Source organism: Ambystoma mexicanum, chromosome 9 (assembly GCF_040938575.1).
Source record: "Ambystoma mexicanum isolate Mex_15411 chromosome 9, UKY_AmexF1_1, whole genome shotgun sequence".
NCBI lineage: Eukaryota > Metazoa > Chordata > Amphibia > Caudata > Ambystomatidae > Ambystoma > Ambystoma mexicanum.
In genome coordinates, this window is record NC_090931.1 from 1,260,503,467 (window position 1) to 1,260,528,473 (window position 25,007).

The following is a 25,007-nucleotide window of genomic DNA, read 5'->3' on the forward strand; positions in this document are numbered from 1 at the left end:
TTCCATCATATGTCCTTTCCCCATGATTCACATTCTTCTTGCGTTTGTGTCCCATAGATGCTATGGACAGCCACGATATCTTGTTTGAAAGCCACAGAAGTCACATTTAAACTGTACACTTTTACATTTCTGAGCTGTCCAGTTATAGAATTAACAGTCTTAAAAGTTTATTAATCAAATAGTATCTTTATCCAAATTGGGCTGGCCTTTGTTCTTCAACTCTGCCCATTTTTTTTTCTCAGCTACCACCAATTGTCAATTCAGTCCAAGGTGACCATGGGGGTTTCCGAGTTTGATTGAATGTTTATTGCCACTTCCCCACTTCACAGGTAGGTGTCCCAGAATCTATTGTCTCATCCTGGAGCACAGACAAAAGTCTGATGAGCATGTGATATGTGGCCTTCTGGCCCATTCAAAGTTTTCCAAAGGTAGCAATTAACATGCATATTTCCTAGAATCTATTGTTGCTCCTTCTTTTGGGGGTTAGGCCACTCCTGTTTTCAGCCAAATGCCCCTTGAGCCATGGCAGAAAAACCTGTTTTGGCAGATTTCACCATTATTTCTTGATTTTATTTTGTTTTGCATCAGAAGCAAGCCTATTGAATAAAACATCCCATATGTGTTTCCCAGAACAATCCCCTTTACATTGCTAGGCCAGGACAGGGCCTTATCCAACATACACTTTTAAAACAGGTATTTTTCTTATTTGCAAAAGTACATTTAAACACGAAATGAAGCCTGCTGGCATGTTCCTTTCAAAAGGTTCCATCTGAATTTCCCATATTGTTCTGCAGCCCCAGTCAGTTTCTCTTTTGCAGCAATCTGTTTAAGAAACAGATCCACTGAAATTGACCTAGGCCCAGAGAGCCAGGGTCTCTTTTGCAGCATTGACCTTTGGCATTTTGTAACTCAAAAGTCAAGCGTTTTCCTGTGCGGGTGAAAGTAAGCTTCTTTTGATTTCCCAGATTTGGCCTGACCTAGCCTGTCATTCAGGAATAAGGCTCTGTTCTGCTGGAGCACAATCTGAATATGGGTGGGTATGGCAGGGTCTCACTGATAAAAGTAGTGTGATGATGAACAGATGAAAATAGCGTCAAGGCAGCATCCTTTTTCATGTAAAATATTCCCTTTTCAATGGGAAGCAAGCAAGAGAGCAGCGCTGCTTTTCAATTCACTTCTTTTGGTGCACACAAGAACACACACAGGCACCTTTTTCGGTGTGCTTCCTGTTGCAACTCGCCCAATAGGTGTTTGGCAAGATGGTGCAGTCATCCTTTTGTAGCTGCAAAACGCAGTTTTGATGCCATGGTGCTCCAAGGAGCCAGCGCTGCCATTTGTTGACTGCTGAAGTGCAGCTTGATCATGGATGGGAATTCTGCTGAATAGGTCAATGTACCCCACAAGACATTTCGGCGTAGATGAACAAGTTACTTCTTACCTTGTAACGTTCTTTCGATGGGATGTTCCTCCGACGTATTCCTTATCTTTGATAATTCATCCACAGCTTGCTGGCCTCGGAAATTTTTTCTCTGTAGAAGGCGCTGCGCGTCGACGTCTGCCGAGTCGATGTCCTTCGACAGCCACTGTATCGGCGCCGACGTCACCATGCCCATAAATAGCCACGCGCGGCGTCCGTTGCTCAGTTCCGTTTTGTAGCATAAAATAAGTCATGCCTGAATTGGTTATTGACCTTGAAGGAGCGTAAGCTGCAACCACAAGGGAAGTATTACTGCGGGGATGGATGGGAGGGGCATTAAGGAATACGTCGGAGGAACATCCCATCCAAAGAACGTTACAAGGTAAGAAGTAACTTGTTCTTCGAAGGGATTGTGTCCTCCGACGTATTCCCTATCTTTGATATACTCCCATAGCAGTGGTATGTAATTGGAGGTGGGAGTAATAATGTCATGTATCCCTTTTAGGAATGAACCGCATGTAATACGGCTTTTCCAAATCTGGTCTCTTGACTAGCGGAGGAATCCAGGTTGTAAAATTTTGTGAACGTATGTACGGACGACCATGTGGCAGCCGCACATATGTCTCAGACCGGTACCCCTCTTTGGAGGGCCGAAGAGGCTGCGATACCCCTGGTTGAATGAGCCCTAAGATTATGGGGTGGCTCTTTCCCTGCCAGTTTGTAACATTCCAGAATGGCCAAAATAATCCACCTGGAATTGGTCTGTTTTGTTATGGGTAGTCCCAACTTGTGACCTGAGTATCCTACAAACAGTTGGTCTGCTTGCCTAATCCTAGCCAGTCTGCTGATGTAAAAGCTCAGAGCTCGCCTTGGGTCCAGCCTATGTAGCCTTTCTTCCTCTTTCCCCGGATGGGGAGGAGGGTAGAACGAAGGTAAGGTAATTTTCTGAGTAATATGAAATTCAGAAACCACCTTTGGGAGAAAATTAGGCTTCGCCTGAAGTCTTTATGGAATATTGTATGGGGGGGTTTACAAGAAAGAGCTTGTAGCTCGCTCACCCTCCTAGCAGATGTTAGTGCTACCAATTGGACAGTTTTAAGCGTGAGAAATCTCAGCGAACAAGAGTGGAGTGGTTTGAATGGAGTACCCATTAGGAAGTTTAAGATTAAATGTAAGTCCCATAAGGGAACCTGGAATGGTCTTGGAGGATAAACATTAGTTAATCCCTTGAGAAATTGTATTACCAGAGGTAGTTTGAAATACTATGGTTCCTCCGCAGTGCGCTTGAAGATTGAAAGCGCTGCGAGATAGCCTTTTACAGTGCCAACTTGAAGGCCTGAGTTTGCCAAGTAGAGTAGAAACGATAACACCGTTGGTGTACCACATGAAAAAGGGTCAATATTCCCTTCTCTGTACTTGGTGTAAAATTTGTTCCAACGGCAGCGGTATAAAGACTTTGTTGCTGGCCTTCTGGCCGAAAGCAACACCTCCATGATGTCATCAGGGAGGTCCCAATCCTTGTACCTCACCCTTTCAGAAGCCAAGCGTGAAGGTTGAGGGTTCTGATATCTGGATGGAGAACCTGACCTCCCTTCTGCGAGAGAAGATTCTCTTTGAGTGGAAGACGGATTGGAGGGCAGATGGACATATCTAGAAGGTCCAGTTACCACGTTCTCCTGGCCCAGTCCGGGTTAATTAGGATCATGGTTTTCCGGGATCTTCTCAACCTCCTGATCATTTGAGGAATAACAGGGACAGGTGGAAACACGTGAAGGAGTGGGAACTCCCAGTCCACTACGAACGCGTCTCCTAGAGCTCCTCTCTGGGGAAATTCCCTTGGACAGAACAGATCGCACTTCCTGTTGGTGCTTGTGGCGAACAGATCCACCTGAGGGGTTCCCCAAAGGGCGAAGATCTCTTGAAGGACTTCCTGAGCTAGCTCCCACTTGTGGGAGACTGTGCTCTGCCTGCTCAGAGCGTCCATTGTCAAGTTCTTCTCTCTGGCTAGGTGGACTGCCGATACAGAGATTCCTTCCTGAATTGCCAAAAACCAGAGCTGCATTGCCTCTCTGCACAGTGGCAGTGATCCTACGCCTCCACTTTTGTTGAGGTAGTGCATGGCCACCGTGTTGTCCGTCATTATCAGGACATTTTTCACTTGTACTGATGGCAGGAAAGCTTTCAGCGCTAGTCTGCTTGCTCTCAGCTCTAATAGGTTGATGTTTAGTATGGACTCCGATGGAGACCAACGACCGCTGATGGTCAAGTCATTGGCATGGGCTCCCCACCCCATGAGTGAGGCGTCTGACTACTGTTATCTCCGGCCATGGTTGCCAAAACAGTTCTCCTTTCAAGATGTTCTCTGGATAGGCCCACCATAGAAGGTCATGGGCTACCTTGTCCAGAATCCGGAGGAGATCTGTCATTCTCCCTGAGAATTGCGACCACTGAGTTCTCAGTGCCCACTGAAGAGATCTCATTCTCAGGCGAGCCTCTGGCACAAGGAAGATACAGAATGCCATGAGGCCTAGCAACCTCAAAAAGTCGAAGGCCGGGAGACGTTGGGCATTTTGGAACTTGTTGACCATCTGCAGAATATCTTGAGCCCTCACTTCTGGGGGCGAGGCTTTTCCCAGGGAAGTGTCCAGGACTGCTCCAATGAACTGGAGTCTCTGTGATGGTATCATCTGTGATTTCTTTAAACTGAGGGAGAAGCCCAGTTTGTGAAGGAAGTGGCAGACATAATCTAGCTGGATCTGAGCTTGTTCCGAAGATATAGCCCTGATCAGACAATCGTCCAGGTAGCGGTAGACGTGGATCCCTTCCCTCAGACTCGTAGCCACTACCGACATTAGCTTGGTGAAGACCGTCGGGGCGGAGGTCAGCCCAAATGGCAAATCTTGAAATTGATAATTAGAGCCCCCAATTGCGAACCTCAGGTATTTCCTGTGTTTGAGATGGATTGGCACATGGAAATAAGCATCCCAAAGGTCCAGAGATACCAGCCAGTCCTGGAGCTGGAGGGCCTGAAGGATCTGAGAGAGAGTTACCATCTTGAACTTGTCCTTCCTGAGGAACTTGTTCAATTCTCGTAGGTCCAGGATGGGTCTCAGTCCTCCGTCCTCCTTTGGTATGAGAAAGTAGGGGGAGTACCAGCCCTTGTTCCTGTCCGCTACAGGTACCGGTTCTATGGCACCTTTCTCTAGCAGGTCTATAATTTCCTGCAAGAGGAGCGGATCTGGAACTTTTAGAGAGCTGTGCCCTGGTGGATGACTGAGGGACGTGTAGAAAGAGTAGGCAGTAACGCTGGGCAACTGTCTCCAATGCCCAAGCATCTGACGTTATAGCCTGCCATTCCGTCAGATGGTGAGTTAACCTGCCCCCTACAGGTGTTTTGTGTGGAAAGACCTCAGAGTGGTTTGGGGGCAGCTGATGCAGATGCCGAGGGTAAAGAGGCACCTGCTGCTGCTGCGGCTTTAGTACTTTTGACCCGTCCACCTCGGGTGGATCACCTTTGGCCTCTTTGAGCCGGCTGTCCTCTGCCTTTCCCGAATGCGGAATAATAGCGAAAGGACTTTCCTCTCCCAGAGATTCCTGAGGGGCGAAAAGGAGTTTGGCGGATTGCAGCTCCTAACGATTTTGCCGCTGCTTTAGATGTCTGCAACTTTTCCAGACTGTCATCAGCCTTTTTACCGAATAAAGAGCAGCCGTCAAAGGGCATATTCAAAAGTCTGGCCTGTACATCTGGAGGAAAGCCAGACTTTCGCAACCACGCATGCCTGCGGATTGTTGTACTTGCCGCCATGGCCCTGCTGATACTGTCAGCGGAATCGATGCCAGTTTGAAGTGACTCGCACATGGCATCTTTGCCATCTTTAATAATGTTAAGGAAGGCTTCCCTTTCCTCTCCTTCAGGTATGCAGTCAGCACACTCCCACAGTGTGTGACAGAACCTGGCGAGCGTACAGGTGGCGTTGATGGACTTCAATGCCATACTACAAGCAGAAAAGACTTTTTTTTGCCATAGCGTCATACAGTTTGTCATCTCTATCCTGTGGGACAGTAGGGTAAGCGGACCTGCTGCTTGATGAAGTTGCCGCTTGAACCACCAGGCTCTCTGGAGTCAGGTGTATTGATAAGTATTCAGGGTCAGCCGCAGCTACCCTATACTTGGCTGACAATCTTTTATTGACTTCAGGGATAACTTCAGGAGTTTCCCAGTTAGATGAAATCTTTCTTTGTAAGGCTGCATGGAAGGGAACCATAGGATCCTCCTTTGGACCTTTGTCTAATATGTCTGTCAGGTCATCCTGTTGAAAAACAGGTGAAAGCGCAGACCAACCAATAAATTCAATAATCCTTGCCATCAGGGTTCTATAGGGTGTTTCGGCATGTTCCCCTGGGTCTGGTTTAACAAATTCCACTTCTGGGGAAGTGTCCGGCCCACTTGCCTCATGTAATGACTCCTGTAGGTCTTTCAACCTTCTTTCCTGAGAGGTGAACTCCTCTAAAACAGGTAGTGTGGTCCTCAGCAGCCCAAAGGTTTCCTGGTCAGAATCCTCCCCTTCTTCATAGATTGAAGATAATCCGGGTACTCTGACCTCGGAAATGGTGTAAAACCCATTTCTAAGGCAGAAGGAGCCAAACTCGTCATTATTGGGCGAGAAAACGTCAATGTCGTCGACACCGATGTGACAGGCTTCGAAAGGCGCAGAGAACGGCGTCGAGAAAACTGGAAGAGGCTTCGAAGAACTCGAGAGGATCGGGATCCTACTCGAGGATGTCGACGACGGTCTCAGCGTCGTGCCGGAGGCTCTTGGTATCACCGTTGGCTGTGAAGTAGCTGTGGTTTTCTCTTTCATCGGCGTCGACGATGGCGTCGAGTCGATCGACTGATGCGTCGAAGAACCCTTCGACAACGGCGTCGATGGCACCGATCCATGTGTCGAAGGGTTCTTCGACGACGGCGAAGACAGTGCCTTTTTACCTGATGGCCCGTGGCGCTCTTGGGTGGAATCTTTCGCCGGGTGCAGCGACTCGCAGCGTTTCGATTTTTTGGGTTTTTCACCCGGGGTATCACCCTCAGCTGTCTTCGAGGGGATCAAGGCTGCTTTCCCGAAGACGCTTAGCATTTTCTTCCTGAATTCCTCCCACGCAGCCTGAGAGCTGTGTTTTGTGGGGCAGGAGACCCTTTCTGGGGAAACAGAAGATGACGAGGAAGGCGATCTTCGATGTCTCTTTTTTGAGGGTCTCGATCTCGACGAATGGTGGGAGCTACTTTGAGATCTAGAATGGGAATGCTTTTGACGGCAAGGAGAGGAATGCCTGGACTCAGCCAAAGAAACTTTCGAGGAGGTTTTGACTGACTTACCTCTCTCGAGCTTCCCCTTGCGCTCCTTCAAGGCTTTCGCCGTCATGGACATGCAGTCCTCACACTCCGAACAATGGTGCTCGGCTCCCAAGCACCACAAGCAGATCCTGTGTGGATCTGTTATCGACATTTTTTTACCGCAGTCTCGACATTTTTTGAAGCCGGGTCACGGCGTTGTCGGTTCCGATGAAGAAGCCATCGAGAACGAGTTGGTATTTTCGAGTAAATCTAGAAGGTTTATCTGACTGAACTGAGCAACGATATTCCGAGGCCCCACAAAGCGCGGAAAAACGGAACTGAGCAACGGACGCCATGCGTGGCTATTTATGGGCATGGTGACGTTGGCGCCAATACGGTGGCTGTCGAGGTACATCGACTCGGCGGACGTCGACGCAAAGCGCCCTCTACAGAGAAAACATTTCCAATGCCAGCAAGCTGGAGACGAATTATCAAAGATAAGGAATACGTCGGAGGACACAATCCCTTCGAAAGGTATGTTTTGACTGCATTCAGTTTGGTTGTGAGGGCAGCTGAGGACGCAATGGCGCTAACTTGGTGTGTCATTGAGAAGGTGGAACCAATGTACACCCAAAGGGTTTTGACTGCTGTAGAGACTGGTATTTGGGAGTTGTCAATGGAAAGGGATTTGTACTGTACCTCAAGCTTGTTGAGCGTTTCCTTAGGGCCTACTATGAGGAGCTTGGTTTAATCCTCATTGAGGTATAGTCCATTACTGCCATCCATGCTTGGATGGTGGCGTATGTTTTGCCTAGAGTTTCTGCGTCTCTTTCCTAAGAGCCAGTGAGAGGAAGGAGAACTTGAGTATCGTCGACATAGTTTGTGTAAGCTATGCCGAGATTGTCAATTTCGTAGAATAGCAGTAGGGTAGAGAGATTATACAAAGTGGGAGATGTGCATGAGCCCTGTGGGATTCCACAGTATTAGGTGGTGGGCGCAGCGCAAGCATGCTCTGAGAATACCTTCATGGCTCTTCCATCAAGGAAGGAGGTAACCCAGGTAGTGGCTTCTGGGGAGAATTGGGCTGAGTTGATGAGTTGCCTGCAGAGTCTTGTGATCAACAAGATCAAATGTTGCCGACATGTCAAGAAGGAGAAGCGCAGGCTTGCCTTTATCCATTATTTCTCCTAGTTGGTTCTTTAAGTCCACTAAGGCCATTTCGGTCCCGTGACCAGGGCCGAAACCGGCTTGCCTCTTACATATGATGCTTTTCTTCTAGGAAGTGTTGAATTTGACTATATCCCGCTTTGTCTAGGAATTTTTGCAAGAGGGTGGTAATAGGTCTGTAGTTATTTGGCGAGGCAAGACGAGTTTCTTGTAGGCCAGTAAGGTGTTGTCCTGTGGATTGGATTGCCAGTTGGTGAGCGCCAAGTGCTTGAGTGAGCGAAGTTCCTTGAGTTCGATCGTGAACCAAGAATTGGCGTGTAATTTACTTTTGGCTTTCTTTTTTTTGGGAGGAGTAATAGCATCAGCCCTTTCTCTTTCTTTCTCTGCTCCGTTTACTCTTCTCTGTCTTTGTTCCTTTTCAGGAAAATGGAACGCAATGATGAAAACTTGTGACAAAAAAGTTAATATAACATTTTTTTTAAAAAATAGCATCAATTGCATCTTTGATTGTCAAGTTGCAGAGTTCTGTCAGGGCCAAGGGGTCCTTGGAGAATGGCGGGTTGAGGGCAGAGATCCTAGGAGAGGTAAAATGTTGTTCTTTGTTAGTTTACACGCGCTTCTGGCTAGAGCAGGTGGTGACGGGGTGTTAGGTATAGTGGTTTTAAGGGTGGCGGGGATGGAGAAATTTAGGAGGTGGTGGACCGTCCAGGGACAAGGGGGTGTTGGAGCTAATGTCCACGTTACATTTATGGTTGGCTACCCAGTCTAAGGTGCGCCCTTTGGAATGTGTGGGGTTGGAGATTCATTGGACGAACCCTAAGTCCTGAAGCACTTAGGCTAGAGATTTAGCTTGTTTGTCTTTTGGGTCATTGAGACCCAGGTTAAAGTCACTCAGAAGTAGGGATTTGGTGGTGTTTTTCCGGTTGTTGATGAGTAAGTGGAGAAGGTTTTCCTGGAAGTCAAGTAGTGGGCTGGGTGGCCAGTAAATGATATTGATGGCAATCGTGCAGTTAGGTGAGAGGGTGAGTTTCACGGACAGGGCATCCACATTATCCCCTAATGGGAAGTTAATTTGTCTGATTGCCAAGGAGTCCTTAAATATGAGGGCCACTCCCTCCCCTTTAGAGAGCAGTCTATCCTGCCTGAGTAACGTCTAGTCTTGTGGCTACAAAAATGGCTTACCCGCTGCCTCTTGTAGCCAAGATTCTGTGATAGCAAGAGCATCAAGATCTAGATTAGAGTGAAGGTCACAGATCTCAGAGGCGCGTGCAGGGAGCGAGTGTACATTTAAGAGGGCAACTTGGATGGGAGTGGATTTTCGTTTGGGCTTAGGTTTAGTCGGTATAACAGGATGTTCTTTGCTGGTGCTGCGAGGGGCACAAAGGGAGTGGTTAGTGTTAAGAGCGGGGGTTGGCGAGCCTTGTGTTTATTGGCAGCAGCAAGATGATCTGTACGAAGGTCTAGTAGTTGATTCCTGTTGAAGGTAGGCCTGGGGCATGTAGGAAGCCCTTTGGGCCGAGTAAGATCGCTGCGCAGGGTGAGTCTACTTGTGGCATTGTGCTTAGTGTGAGAAGCGGAAGGCTGATTCGGGATGAGAAGATTAATCTGGTAGCTGAGAAGGGAGGGTAGGAAGGGTGTAGGAGGAACATCCTTCGAGTTGGGTGGTATACAAGCCATACCTGGTTTTTAAATGAGGCTAGGCATAGGTGTTGGGCTGCTGAAGGATGGCCTAAGGAAGTGGGTATCCTAGCGTACTCTATAACCAAGAATCTAGGGTCAGACCATGGGCTGAGGATAGCTGAGCTGTGAGTAAAGCACAATAGTTGGAGCAACTGGGTAGGGAGCAGCAAATTCGTACTTTCAGCAAGTGGGCAAGGTGCAGCAGTCAGTATTTTCTCACGAGGGCAGTGTGCAACAATCATTATTTCCATAAAATGGGCGGCGTGCAACAATCAGTATTTCCGTAAAATGGGCATGGTGTAACAGTCAATATTTCCATAAAATGGGCAGGGTGCAACAATCAATATTTGCATTAAAATGGGCATGGTGCAACAATCGATATTTCCACAAAATGGGCAGATGCAACAATCAATATTTCCATAAAATGGGCCTGGTGCAACAATCAATATTTTCGGCAGGGTGCAACAATCAATATTTCCATAAAATGGGCAGGGTGCAACAATCAATATTTTCGGCAGGGTGCAACAATCAATATTTCCATAAAATGGGCAGGGTGCAACAATCAATAGTAAGAGTGTGTGCGGCACATAAATACTTGCTTGCGAAAGGATGAAGGGGCTAGAGGGATGGGCAGGGAGAGTGGCGTTTAGGCGAGCCAGGAGGTTTTAACAGAGGTGTGGTGCAAGTGTCTAGGTAGAGATAAGATGCTGGACACTCGGAGCAGTAAAATACATTTTCTGTGGTGCAATGCGACCTTGGCGACAGTAGAGGTTTAATCGGCGTAAGATTGCAGCAGAGGAGAAATATCCAACCGGCTGGTGGATTGTACGTGTTAGGATACAGCTTCAAACACATAGCAGCATTGAGACACTGACAGGGCGGGTGTTCGCCAGTGCAGTCCGTTGTAGGCCATAAGTGGCGAGACAGCGCAATGTGCTAGTCCAGGCGAGAAGATTTAGGATGCAGCACCATGGATCAAATAGCGGGTTGTGACTTACTTGTTTGGTGTTCGTGGAGCTTGACCACGGACCACGTCCGCCACAGACAGCCGGAGACAGAAGGGGCCTTGAGTGTGGGCCTTTGGTGGGGGGGCCGGCATTCGCCTGCCGGCTCGCTATTGACCCCTTTTAGTTGGAAGGATGGCAAATAACAACAGCAACCTGTTTGGCAAAAGAAATCAGGCAGGCACTCCGGTGCCAGATGGCGTGGCCGCCATCTTGGAAAGGATTCCGACTTTATAAAGCAATGTGTGCTTCGAGTGCAGCAAATGCTACACTGCTATAAACAAGCAGTATAAAACTGGGGTCTGGAGTCTGCAACTAAAAAACACTTGATTGTAAAATATTTCGGATGCAGATTACGGGCATTTAAACATTATATTATGATTTCTCTTTTGACACACTCCACTTGGTTAACTAGACCAATCTTTTATAAACTGTATGCATTTGCCTTATGTTATCTGATTACAGTAATGCTTACTATATTAGATAATATGAAAGTACGGTTCCCACCATATAGCAAGAGTGCATTAGACAGTCATGAGGGATGAACCAAGCAGGTGAGATGCTCTGCGACATCCAATATGTCATTATTCAACATGCAAAGAATTGCTATCTTACTAAATATGCTGTAATATGTGGACAGAATGATTTGTTAGTAAATTACGCTTCTCAGTTGTACATCACAAATCAGAGTTAGAAACTAATATGATACAGATTGGGATGTTACTACTGGATCATACACTGGTGTGAATGACATGTAAGAGCAGCTAAACACCCAGACCATCTAGTGAACAAATTAGTTATTTTGTGAATGATATGGATACTATATTTAATTCATTATCGCTGAGGCTGGACACAGCTATGAAACATATAACCCCTGAAGTGATACACATGATTCTGCATACATGCAATGTAGTGGACAAATTAGATATTTTTGAGAATAATATGGATATCTTATTTAATTTAATATCGCTGAGGCAGGACAAACCTTTAATATCCATAACCCCTGAAGTGATACATGGGTTCTGGATATACGCTATGTAAATAATTTCTAAGAGACTAATACAAGTGACTAATGAGATGCATGACAATTTGAATGAACAAAGAGGATTTTTCAACTGTGAACCTGATACATATTAAACAATATGCAATTTTGCAGGAAACACTGTGTTTACAAACAATAGTGACAGAAGTGATGTCACGCTTCATGTAGGCGTGACTTCAAAAGGCGTAATATAAAGAGAAAAAACAAAATGGTGTCCACGAGTAAGAAACATGGGAAATGCCAAACACAGGCGGGATGAATCCTTACATGACATCCATCTATTAAGAGCGCATACGGAAACCAGGTGAGCATCAAGCTCTTGAGACATTTTTTGAATAAATAAGCATATTAAGGTACTCCCCACTACAATGAACCCAAAAAATCTCTTGATGACCACAAACTATGCAGCCTTTTACTATAAATCTGAACATTATGAATACTTGCCAGTATGTGTGGTGAGTAATTAGTATGGATTGCATTATTTGAAGTGTTTTAAATGAAAATATTAAGATATGATATAGCTAAGGGTATTTGCCCATATATTCCTTAGAATCTGAATACTAGAGACAACAGACATCATGGCACAAACTACTCCAATCAGGAGATCATTGAATAATTAGGGTGAGTGGTATCAACATTGAATATTATATATTCATTGGAGCAGGCTGAAGAAGCAGCCTTGAGCTAACACCACCACTTGGTGCACCTGGGAGCAGATAGAGCAGCATTTTGCAGCAGATCTTGGAGAAGGTAGGCCCACTGGGGCTTAGTGATGGATGGGGAGACAAAAAGAAAAAAGCTTTTGCGGCCGAGCTTGCATCACGCTCAGAAATGCCTCAGAGGAAGCATTATTGCTCATAAACATTTGCACTAATTTGGAGGCAATTTCTGAAGGGCTGAAACCTTCTTTTAGGGGATTTTGCATTCTACCAGCATTACCCATTTCAATTTTGCAGCACCTCCAAGATGGCCGCCCTCGCCTGGAGCCATTGTCTGCCTTGTAGCTGCCCCCACTATGATTGGCTGCCTCTTCCTACAACAGCCAAATGAGAGGCGGAGGCAGGAGCCAGCCCCTCCAGCAAAGGCCCTGTCTGTGCCAGTGCAGGACCCCCACCTCTTGGTGCCCTGAATCATGAGAAGCCCCCTCACTGCAGCCAGTGCCCAGACGATCAGTGCCCTTGCACCTCCAAGCACCCCCAACATTACACATGAGTGATGGCTGAACTCTCCTCCACTGCCTTCTCCACTAACAAAACCCGAAGCAAAACCTCTCCTCACTCGAACTTTCAGCCTTGATCTAATCCTCTGCTTCTTCACTGCATTTTGCGCCCTACTTTTGATTTTCAAACTTAGGTGTGCTTTTTTTATCATCCTGCACACCAAATTGCATTGCATTGTGTGCCCCTCCTGTAACCCCTATACCGCCTTGTGAGCTAGGCCAGATCTTGCAGTGCAGCCTTGCCCCTTTCCTTTAACTATCCTCTACCATCCTCATGGCACTCACCATCTCTCCTATCTTCTCCAACTGCTACACTATCACCTATCCTCCCTCTCTTACAACATCCGGAAGAAAAAAGCACAAAAAAGACATACTGAGAGCCAAACCTGGCCTACCCATCACAGGCACCTATGTCAGTGCAACTTCCAGAGAGGTCTTCACCGATATCCCTTTCTCTGTCCCTTCTCCAGATCTATGGACTCCTCATCTCTACTCTCCTCCCTTTCACATCCACTCTCAATAATGGTGGCACCAAGTGGGAAGTCCTCTTGGCCAGCTTCTCATCATCACGCTGCATCATTAATGTCTACCACACAGGCCCTATCTTGGTTCAGGGTCCTCAACCCACCCACCTCCTCTTTGACCGGCCCCTGCCGTCTTTCATTAACTTCCTTCCTTCACCTGCCTCTCCCCCTACCACTCTCTCTGTCCCTCCCCCTCTGACTGGTGTACCATGCCCCTGTACTCCACCTCAGAAAACCTTAAAAAAAGAGACCTCCTTCACCTGGCTACTCTGAACGCCCGCTTAGCCAACTAACATTCCACTGACATCGGCCTCCTCCTTGAAGACACGGACCTTGAAATTCTTGCTCTTACCAAGACATGGTTCAATGCCAGTTCCGTCACTGCTTCTGACTCCTTTCTCCCTGATGGCTTTAAGATCATCTCCAAGCCACGACCTCAACGTGCAGGCAGTGGGTTTGACTTAATCTTCCCTAAGTGGGTTCCTTCTTTCATCATACCCACCCAGCTCTACCCCTCCTTTGAAACCTGGTCGGCAAGCTGGTCATCTCTCCCTCCTCCTCTCTGACCACTGCTACTATCGACAGGCCTCCCGGTGCTACCACCCTGTTCCTCTCTGTCAGGATCCCAGGCAGGATTCAGGTGAACCCTACACCTAGAAGGAAATCTGGGCGTGAGTCAACCACATTCTGTACAAGGCGACATGAACCCTGCTTGCCGATTTCCACCGCTTCATGTTTCAATCAACGTACAAGCTATCGCAGGTTCCGTGGTTGCTGCCGGTTACCTTGGAGACGATGGTGTCCCTTGCACAGGCGCGGGACGAGTCTGTGAATGTCATGTGACTTAGGGTATATTAGCTCCTCCTAATCAAACCTTGCTGCTTCTGAATCTCTCTACGAGCCTCTGTGTTATTGTTATTCAAGTTGCCAACCTTTTCTTTTCTCTCTGACTCGACCTAGTATTTGCCTAATCCTTGTCTGCCTTTGTGAATCCTGCTTTGCTTACGACCTCGACAGTTTCGTGGACTTTGCCTTGCTTTTGTTTTTGTCCCGTCACCACCCGACACCTGCCGACCCAGACTGCCTACTGGATTGCTCTGCTAACGCTTGGTACTTTATTGCTCGGCTCCTTACGACCCGGACCGCCTACTGGTTTGCTCTGCTAAAGCTTGGTACTTTATTGCTCGGCTCCTTACGACCCGGACTGCTGATTGGATTGCCTTTTCCATCTGTCTGCCTCACGCCAACTAACGCTGAAATAACATGAAAAGACTACTCTTTCTGTTTCATCTCTGACACCGGACACATAGTATTAACACCACAGTATTGCTGGAATATCAACTTGTCACAGAGCACACAGACTAAAGACTGCCTTTGTGTGCATCAACGTTAGGCGTCCGCGTGCCAGCGGTATAGGCATTTGGATTCTACTTGGCGCATTCAAGACTCATCTTTAAGAACTCTTCAGGATCCACTACGGTAAGAGGGTGTCTAGTGAAATGGTCGACAGACAAATGGTCGACACAATTTGGTCGACAGGACAAATGATCGAATTTTTTTTTTGTTATATATATATTTTTTAGGTTTTCGTTTAGGGAAAAAAAGGGGGTTTTAGCAAAAAAAGGGGGTTGGGGGGACCCCCCCCCCAAAAAAAAGTGAAAAAACAAAAGAAAAAAAAAAATCGATCATTTGACCTGTCGACCTTTTGGTGTCGAACATTTGTCCTGGCGACCATTTAGATTCGACCAGTTGACCTACAACCCGGTAAGAACCGTTCTTCTCATTTTAGCTATCCAGTCTTACTATTTTTCTGGTACTTATGTGCATTTCTGTGATTTGCAGACTCCTGATACTGAGTTGATCTGTGACCTATGAGCTCCTGAATCATTGTGCTCCTATGTAGCTAGGCACAGGTTAGTTTGGGTCTTGGGAGTCCTGTGTACTGTTACTCCATTTAAAAGTACTAAATCGTGGATTGCCTTCCTTTGCAGCCATTGGTGTCTCGTCTGGATCTGGTCTTTCACTTAATTGATCTCTCTGTATGTTGGTTTGTCCGTCCAGAGAGGTACATTAGCGGGAAGAATTCTTCTTCTTCACTACGTGTTTAACAGCTTGAAGTAGAATTCTGACACTCTCTGAATGGGTTGATTTCTGTTCCTCCTTGCTCTCAACCATCTCCAATTTCCTCCTCATGGGCGGGTTCAACATCCAATTGGACTCCACTGTCAAAGCATCCACTCTCTTCCTTGACCTCTGCATTTCACTATCCCTCTCCATTCTTCCTTCTGGCCCAACCCATTTGGCTGGATACACTCTGGGTGCCCTTATCCATACTGACCTCTCCTCCCCCCCAAACCCCTCTGGTCACTCCACTCTCTTGGCCAGACCATTCTCCCCTCTACCAGTACCTGGGTCAGCTCGTCCTTTGACTGCACCTCCAAAAGCCGTGCTAAACTCGTTCATGAACATCCATCTGATGAAAAGAGTGTCAGTTGTTGCCTTCGCATCCACCTTCATCACCCTTATCCCCCATCTCCAGACTCTAACACTGACTCTGCCTTCAGCAGCTCCAGGTCATTACCAACACCATTGACATTCGTGCCCCAGTCATGAGGATCCACCTGAAACCCACCTTCAAATGTAGCACCTGGTATGACTCTGAATTTGCAGCCCTGAAACTCGAGTGCAGAACTGCGGAACTGAAGTGGGAAACCTCAGGGTCACCCTCTGACAAACTGGCCTGCTGCCTGCTCCAAAGCCAATACAGACTCTCCATCTGGGCCAACAAAAGGGCCCACATCCAGGCACAGGTATCGGGTGCATCCAACAAAATGACTGAACTTTTTGAAATCTGCAGGGATCTAGCCAACCCTTCTGCAGTCTCCTCCTCCCCTCTTCCGTCCCAGGCCATCTGCAATGCAATGGCCACACACTTCACCACTAAAACTCTGGATATCCTGGGCACCCTTACTACCCTCCCCCCTAACCCATCCCTCACTCCCTTGCTTCCTATGGCTTCTCACCTTCCTTCCTTCCTCTCTATCCTTCACCCCTGTCTCACCTGAAGAAGTCAGCAGTGTTGTCCGCTCCATGAAGGTCTCTTCCAAACAAGTTTCTCCTTGCTCATCTAGAATCATCAAGAACAGTGGCTCTCTTCCCCTGTTCTCGCTGATCTCTGCAACCACTCTTGCCACTGGATCTTTCCCATCCTCCCTCATGCACTCCCTTGTGCGCCCCACCTGAAAAAACCTTCAGCAGACCTTACCTATCCAGCCAACAACAGCCCTATTTCTATTACCCCCTTCTTTGGAAAACTGCTGGAGAAGATTGCCTTTCCACAACTTGCCTCACACACTGAACTTGTTGGTGGTCTCCATGACCATCGATCTGGATTCCGAGCATCAAAGGCACGGAAACTGCTCTTCTGAACACCAGAGGAGAACTGCTTGCATCTCTGGACTCTAACTAATTCTCCAGCTGTCCTCATCCTACTCGATCTCTCCTCTGCCTTTCATACCGTCAACCATTCTATCCTCATAAAACGGCTCCATGATACCCTTGGTATCTCAGAGTGGGCACTGGATTGGCTGACCTCTTTCCTAACTGGCAGTTTGTCCCAAGTAATTCTGGGCACTGTCTCCTCACCTACTTCCTTCTCCACCTGTGGTGTCCCCCAGGGCTCAACCCGCTCCCCCTGGCTCTTCAACACTTGCTCAGCTGGCACTTCTCATTTCCTCCTTCTTTGCCAACTTCTGGTACTACGCAGATGACGCACAACTCTTTTTCAAACTCCCTGCTGACCCTCTTGCATCTTCCATCTTCCCTAAATGCCTATCTGCCATCCAGTCCTGGGGCACTTGCAACAATCTCTGCCTCAATGCAAGCAAGAGTGAAATCATTCCCATTAAGACCCCTGCTCCCTCTTTTTCCCCCCCTACCCTGGCCATCCTCTATGGGTTCTCCCCCTACTCCATCATCTGAAGCCAGAATCCTTGGAGTTATCTTCGACCCCTCTCTCTCCTCCCCTTCCCTCACACTCAGGACATTACCAAGAAGTCCCACTTTCAACTCTTCCTTCTCAGAGAAATTCTCCCTTTTCTCACTTTCCCCCAGAAGCTCAATTTTACCCGAGCCCTGGTTCTCTCTAGGCTTGACTACTGCAATAGCCTTCTCCTGCTTCTAACGTCTTCCACTCTATGACTCCTCCAGCTAATCCAGAATAGGTCAGCAAGACTTATATTTAGCCTTAAGCACAAGGACTGCATCTCTCCTGCCCTAAAAACTCTTCACTGGCTCCCGGTTGAGGCATAGATTAAATTCACATCCCTCTGCATCGTCCACAAGGCTATCTGGAGCCTGGGACCACGCTATCTGCAACTTTCTCTTACTAAATAATCTCCCACTAGACCTCTTCGGTCCTCTGGCACCAACCCTCTGTGTGTAAAGCGTTTTGTTAAACAGAGGGCCGGAGGCCAATCGCTTTCTTCAGCAGGCTCCCTCTTATGGAGCAGCCTCCCCCTTCCTCTTCGTCTTGAGCAGGACTTCCTCTAATTCTGGAAGCTCCTCAAGACTTTCCTCTTCACCTCCTCCTTTCCCTTCTTCCCTCCTCTACTAGTCTCACAGTCGTCGTTTGTTTTTGCTGTGATTGGTGACCAGGGCCCTTAAGTATCCCTCAGGGTCCTGGCCTCCCACACCCAATCGCCCCAGCCTCTGCCTATATGGCACCATTTTCCTCGGCACCCACCAGGCTTCATCCTGTAGGCTTGCACTATCCACACAATGCGGCTCCGGGCTGCATAACACTTACCATACTATGCACTTCATCTGCTGCTCACCCTCGAGTACAGACATTCCAGCACTACCCCCATGACTCACCTCCCCCTCTTCTTGCTGCACTTGCACGTTCTGAATACTCACAAGGTATAGTAGGTTTGTCTTTACCTTCCACTGTATTCATTGTTGTCAATCCCATGTTCCCTCCCTGTTGCCCTGTGCGCGCTTTTAAACAGAATTGATTTACTGTTTAAGCGACTAACAAATGCACAATAAAACAAATAAAATAAATAAACATAACACTGGCAGGCACAATAATTACCCTATGAACAACGTGAATGGACACTTAGTAGGCAGACTAATATTATTATAAACACAGAGCATGTCATATTACTTATACTCACGAACAAGTCACATGACTCACTTGGTAGTGTGTTTGACTAGCTGCTCTCACAATAATACCAAAATATGTCACTATGGTCGATCTAATCAGTGATGGGATTTTATTGTGACATTGGATTGCAGATGCCATGTGATGCTCTCACACTATGTTGTGGTAATAATGTTTTATCATTTGCTTTCGATGAGACAAAATGTTGTGTGTAGCTCTGTGTATTTCTTTATTTTTATTTTTCATTTTTTTAACTCAATGTCTGTCTAAACCCTGCCAACCCACCCTCCCCCCTCTCTCGCTGTCTTATGGTTTTGGCAATTGTATCTTTTCATATATGACCCAATTTGCTTGCATTATGGTCAGGTCTCTAATTAGGGCATCATTGATGTACTAAGATCATTGTAAATTAGGTATGTGCCCATGTTCAGGCGGGTGCATTTCTGTTCTGAATAGCTGTATGTATATGTCAAAGTTATGATCTGAATGCAAGATCAAGTACTGCATCTATTCTTTCTTTTTACTGAACTGAATACACCATTTGTGATATAGCTCTAACAGGGCATCAGGGTATTAATGTTTAAATTGTACATTAAAAGTACACATTAAATCTCATGGGCAAGCGCAATTTATTCTGGTATACAATACTTTTACATGTTTGATATATAGGCAGGGGCAGAATCTTAGTACACCAGAAACTGCAGCCATCCTTTATAATCGCTGTGCACATTATAACATAACTGAACCACATTTACAACCTAAGTGCACCTACATACTGGTTAGCCTCAGTTCTAATACCAATGAAAAGAGCCGGGACAACATGGGGATCTGCATGTACAAGAGATTACTACACATTTTCATAATGTTTTAAAGTTCTGACATTTGAATGAAGATTCTGCAATAAAAGTATATAAACAATTAGACATTAATTTACTTTTATATTACTTACCTCTTTTTCAAGGTAAATCTTCTTATCATCTAGCGTATTGTACAGAGTAAAGAACTGCTTTGTTTCCTTATGAGTTGCTGAAACTAAAAGGAATACAATCAATACATTAAGTGGAATCAAATATATTAATGTGTAATGCAGGAGAATGCAAGTTATTAGATTATAGACTTGGCTTTACATATTGTCTTTTTGGACAAACAAACTTATTTGTAAGGGTTTCCATATGATTAAACAATACATTTACCAGCGGGTTATATTCAAGTTTAAGTTCTTGAAGTAATGTTCCGTATTAGATTTTGGTCCATCATTGAAAAGCAAAATGGAAAATGACAGAGGCTGCAGAGACTAAATGATCTTCGTTCCTAACAAATAAATCGATTGGAAGGAAGTGTGTACAATATAAAACACAAAGGAATGACTTCAAACATGTACATGAATAGATTTGCAACATCGGTGGCTTTTTGGACCTCAGTTTTTCACTTCTGCAGTAATTTGAACATTACTGAACTCTGAACATTAGTCCCCCAACCGTTTGAAGAGTTAATGTGTGTAAGGTTCCCAAACTGACAGCCGACACAGAAATAGTCACAAGATATATGTAACCTAATGGTCGAGCCATTCTGGCTTAAGTTGCCATCATGTAACAATACCAATGGCTGGTTTGTCATCGTGTGTTGGGGCTCTCAGATGAAGTCATCAACATTGTGAACGAATGAATGCTCTTTCTTTGAGCCGGTGGTGGTTATAGGAGCGTCTGCTAGTTTCCTTGTTTTCAGGGTAATTTCTAGTATTTGGGAAAGAAGAGGTTTAAGTTCCATGCCCTGGATGAACATTTTAAGATCTTCAGCCATTTTGTAACCTTTGGCCCACTGAAAGTGTGTCCCAAATCTTTGAAATAATAATGTTTGCTAGGCCATGGCCCATCGGTATCGCATCCTTTTGCCAACACCCGTTTTTCGACGGGTGTTCAGCCGAAAATTCCCATCGAACTGTTTGGGCGGTTGGAAAGGGTAAATAAAGGGTTGGGAAAGGTAAATAAAATATAATTAAATTAAGGGGGATTCGCGGGAGAACCCCCCCAAAAATATTTTTTTTAAAATGACTATCAAGTTTATCGACAAAATTCCCGTCAGAAAAAAGGGGGTCGGCAAAATGACATGGAACCGGCTCACCTGCAGTGAAACACAAGCACAACCAGACGTATTACAGACTTGTTGGGGCCTCAAAAGTGCTAAATCCAAGTGACTCACTGACACCACTTCAGCAATATGTGCAAATCACAAAAGCAAACAACCAAGTAAAGCAAACAAAAGAACACTCCTCTAAACCATCCACATGAATGAGACAGTAGCAATGGCCCATACAATGCAACTGCACAACCACCAACTATAGTAAAACCTGGGCGGACTACTACAAAAGGAAACCTCCATTGAAATAAATTCTCTGTGACATGTGAGGGGTCAGAAATGTGAGACGGACACAAAGGTATAGTTTTCTCAAAAGCTGCCATTGTATTAAATAAAAAGGTTTGAGATAAACGCCTGTCTTTACATAGCTTAACAAGGAGGGCCCTGCCTAGCAAACTAAAACTAAAGAAAACAACATTGGCAAAGCCAATAGTTTTGGAATTTGAAGTTAATTGCATTTTACATTTAGAAGAATGCCTGACAATACCTGCAGCATACAGGACTCCCTTGGAAAAGCTTAAAATGGCATTACATCCATGTAACCCTGCTGCAGTCGGTATACCTAGAGCCAGTGTGTCAGCCCTGATTCCAGACTTGAAGGGTTTCAGCTTGGATAGAGCAGCCTTCATACCGACATTGATGTAGAATAGCCACATCTAAGCAAGGGACTGCCCTCCTGGCACTCAAGACTACCATTCTCAAGCAGCAGATCTGCCATTTGGGAGAGGCAGTCACTGTATAAATGTTACCGCAAACCTCCAGCACCTAAAAGGGAAGAATACTGTGGAGAAGAAATAGTCGGGGGATACGACAAGTCTGCTCTCTCTTTCAATCTGAGGTGCTGTGACAAAAACAAAAACACTGCTCATAGTAGCGATAGCCCCCCCCCACCCCCACTTGAAACTTCGGTAGCACCAATGTCCCTGGTAATTTGACCAGCACCAAATCAGAAGAATACCCCCCCCCCCTCTTGTTCATTCCCCTGGTCTCCCCCCAGCTCCAGTGAAATCACAGGCACACAATGTATTTTAGGGGTAGGCTGCAGCTGCTTTAATAATCAGGAGTAATTTTACAGACGATCCCTACACAATAATTCATGTTTTCTATGATCAAGAGTACTAGCTACACCTAGAGTAAGGACTAAGTTAATGTTCCTCACAAGGGGTCGTCCTCATATAAAACTCCCTAGGCAGCCCTCTCTATACATCACTTTATTTAAGTCACTTAACATTTTTCCATTTCAACATTTAAGGGATTTGTGTCACTTCTTTACTTGTAAACCTCTGCTTAAATTCCCAACCACATATCCAGGGCAGCTTTAAGTAGTTCCAGGCTCCCCTACCCTCAACATTTCATTGCCTCTCTGGGTCTTGTACCCCTGAGCGCCATCGACTAAAATAGTTGATGCGGTTCACTCTTGTGATTCTCGCCAGCACTTCCTTATTGGATGTGCTCTGTAACTCCACCAAGTCTCTGGACCCCCTCCTCTGGCCTATCATTTCCCAAGTGCTTGGCATGTGGTGCGTGGCTAGCTTTGTCAGCTGCTAGCTGATGGTGTAAGTCCAGCTCCATTGTGATAAGTGGTGTTACAGTCAGGGTGTCTTTGAGGAGTCAGTAGGCAGTCAGAAGGGAGCTCCCTGGAAACCCATTAGAAACTGGGGGCCCTAAACTTGTGGTATGGTATGTCACGGGAACAGTTATCCTAACATTACACAGTAGGGCAGAAGAAGGCATAAAAGCTGGGTAAATAATGTTTTGCATTGATATAAGCAGATAAATGTTGTATGGGAGGATAGGTCTGTAGGGCCCCCCTCCCCTACATTGCCCACCTGCGTGAGGCTCATGAGTCGTCGGCGGCCCCCATGCACCTGGGCCCGGGAGGCAGAATGGCTGCTGATCGACGCGTGTGGCTACACGATCTGTGGTATAACACAACATAGACACCATTTTGTAAAACGCCAAGGAAAAAGCTGCAGCTTGGCCCCCGCTGACCGCGCACAGAGAGCCTTACACTCCCCCTTGCCTCCACCCCATGGCAGATCCGCTGAAGGCCCGTTCTCAAGAGCAACTAGACACAAACAAGTATCAGAACAAACACTGTATCGTTTACCTTCCGCAGTACATCATTGCCCTAAAAGTGACCTGACTTGTAGCCAGAGTCTGGAAAATAACAAGAACCATCCCAATCAGACAAGCCTCGACCCCGCATCTAACCCCCAACATTTAAAATATATGGTGTCTATGACCTCCCTCCATGAACCCCTGCCCAGATCCCCCAGATGAAGTGCTAACTACGCATACCAAACCCCAACAGTTCACAGGGTTATTTCAAATGCTAAAATTGGTGTTGGAAAGGGATAAAAGGTATCAAGTTATTAAAGCGAGGATGTCCCCCGCCAACTGCAAGACATCATGTGCCCTGAAAGTTTAATGTAAACTCTCGAAAAATCCCACCTTGTGTTAACTAATGTTTGCTGCTAATGTACAACCGATAAAGCGTGAAGCAATACCTAGAATGCTTGTGTATAATGTAGTGAAAAGTGTTTTAAAAGTGTATGTAGGTCCTCAAGGGTGTTAAGCTAGTTCTTGCTATAAATGAAAATGTTAAACAAACCTATTGCTTCCATGCTCCAGAGTACACGACCCAACCTGACACTAACTCACGTTTGTTATTCATCTGCCTGTCCCATGAATTACAAGTATGTGTTCGACTAATGTCATGTATCGCAAGTGCTACTGCCAACCCCCATTGTTATGAATGAAGAGATATACAAATTTGGAAACAATAGAAATATGTAATCATCCTAATGCTACTAACTTGAGCATCTGACCCACTTATGGTATACGGTGCAGCCCAGCGCATAGAGAATTGCTCGGAGTTAAAAGGCCATCTCCCCCTCATCCCGCCAGGGCTTGCTGGTGTTCGAACAGCACAGCCTCGCCTCCCCACATTTCTGCTGGACCAGCTTCAAGTATTTACCTGCCCCCATGTCAGAGGCCGCCATGGCTTGGCCAAGTGAATTATGTGCTACCTTGTCCTAAATCCCACCGCCTTTGAGGGGCCAGATATGTGCCCTTACTGATCCAATAGTACTCCAGTTCACCCCAAGTTAACGGGCCATAGGATTTGCAGGACAACTGGAATTGTATAATGTGATGAGTGTGTGTGTGTGGCTGCAAAGGCAAAGTGTCAGTGCAGCCGCCAATCATCGACACAGACCGCGTCCGGCCTAGCAGCTCCACCCCGACGCCAACAAATCCGTCTACCCCACGTAGGTGTCCACCAATCCTGGAGCAGCTCGTCGACACATCGCCTATAACTTAGTCAACGCCACCAAATCCCTGAGACTATGTGCCCCCTATAGCTTACAGGATGCATGATGTTATTTTTGTAATAAATATGACTGTCTTTGCTATTGTCAGACAGAGCGCTCTCAGAGCTTGCAGAGTCCTTTGCATGCCCTATACCAATTTATAAAACCCTTTTACTTCACCCGCACTTGGTCCTGGTCTCATTCCCTCCTGGGGTGTGTCCTTTACTGCCTCTCACTGAGGGGGGTTTACTGCCTTATGGGGGAAACTTACTTTCAGTGGTGACCCCGAAGGCGCGATTTAAAAAAAAAAATATTAGTATTGTCCCCTTTTGGCACGAGACGTTCCGGGCCGCAGTGGAGACGCACGGTGCGCCCGCTGAAGAGAGCTGCCTGCCTATGGCAACTGGTACGCTTAGACGTGCGCACGCAGTAGGCCGACAGGGTATGGGTCCTGCTCCAAAAAACCCTTTAGTACCGCTCGCCGGAGCCGGGGGCGGCCATTGAGTGTGAGTCAGCGCAGCCTGGACGGTCCCAGTCCGGAGACTCTCGGATTATGGCGGGCACGTGAGTATTAAGTGCGAGCGACAATAAAAGGTGAAGGGGGAGGGAGCCAGATTATACAAGGTCAGGGAGAGGTAAACTAAAGGCCATTAGGATAATAAGGTGAAAAAAAAAGAGAAAGGTAAAGACGGGAACCTAGCTCTGCAAGGGGGTAGAAGGCGGTGCTGCATAGTGCTATCTTGAATAGTACTGGGAATAAGTTGAATACTGGAAAATAACAGCGAGGGTGTCTAAAAAAAGGGAGACACAGTGTATACATTAGAAACTGCTTTTTCTCTTCTTTACTCGGGGTGAATAAATACTAGAGGAAACGATACAACCTCTAAGGGTCAAAGTCAAAGGGGAGAATTTGATGAGGGTCAAAAGGCCGTGTTAAAGAAAAATTACAGAGCACGAAAAGGGAGTGTCATTGTTATATGTTCTATGTTAAAAGTTGTTAAATGTCTGTCT

General features: G+C 46.3%; 1 protein-coding gene across 2 annotated transcripts in view; it reads right to left on the reverse strand.

Moving 5' to 3' along the window:
- The window catches only part of CCDC93 (coiled-coil domain containing 93), a 2,015,088-nt gene that overhangs the window by 302,592 nt on the left and 1,687,489 nt on the right, over positions 1-25,007 (reverse strand). For both annotated transcript variants that reach the window (XM_069616593.1, XM_069616592.1), the window contains one exon: positions 19,496-19,578. In XM_069616593.1, the coding sequence (XP_069472694.1) occupies positions 19,496-19,578 (83 nt within the window). The remainder of the gene's footprint in view (positions 1-19,495; positions 19,579-25,007) is intronic.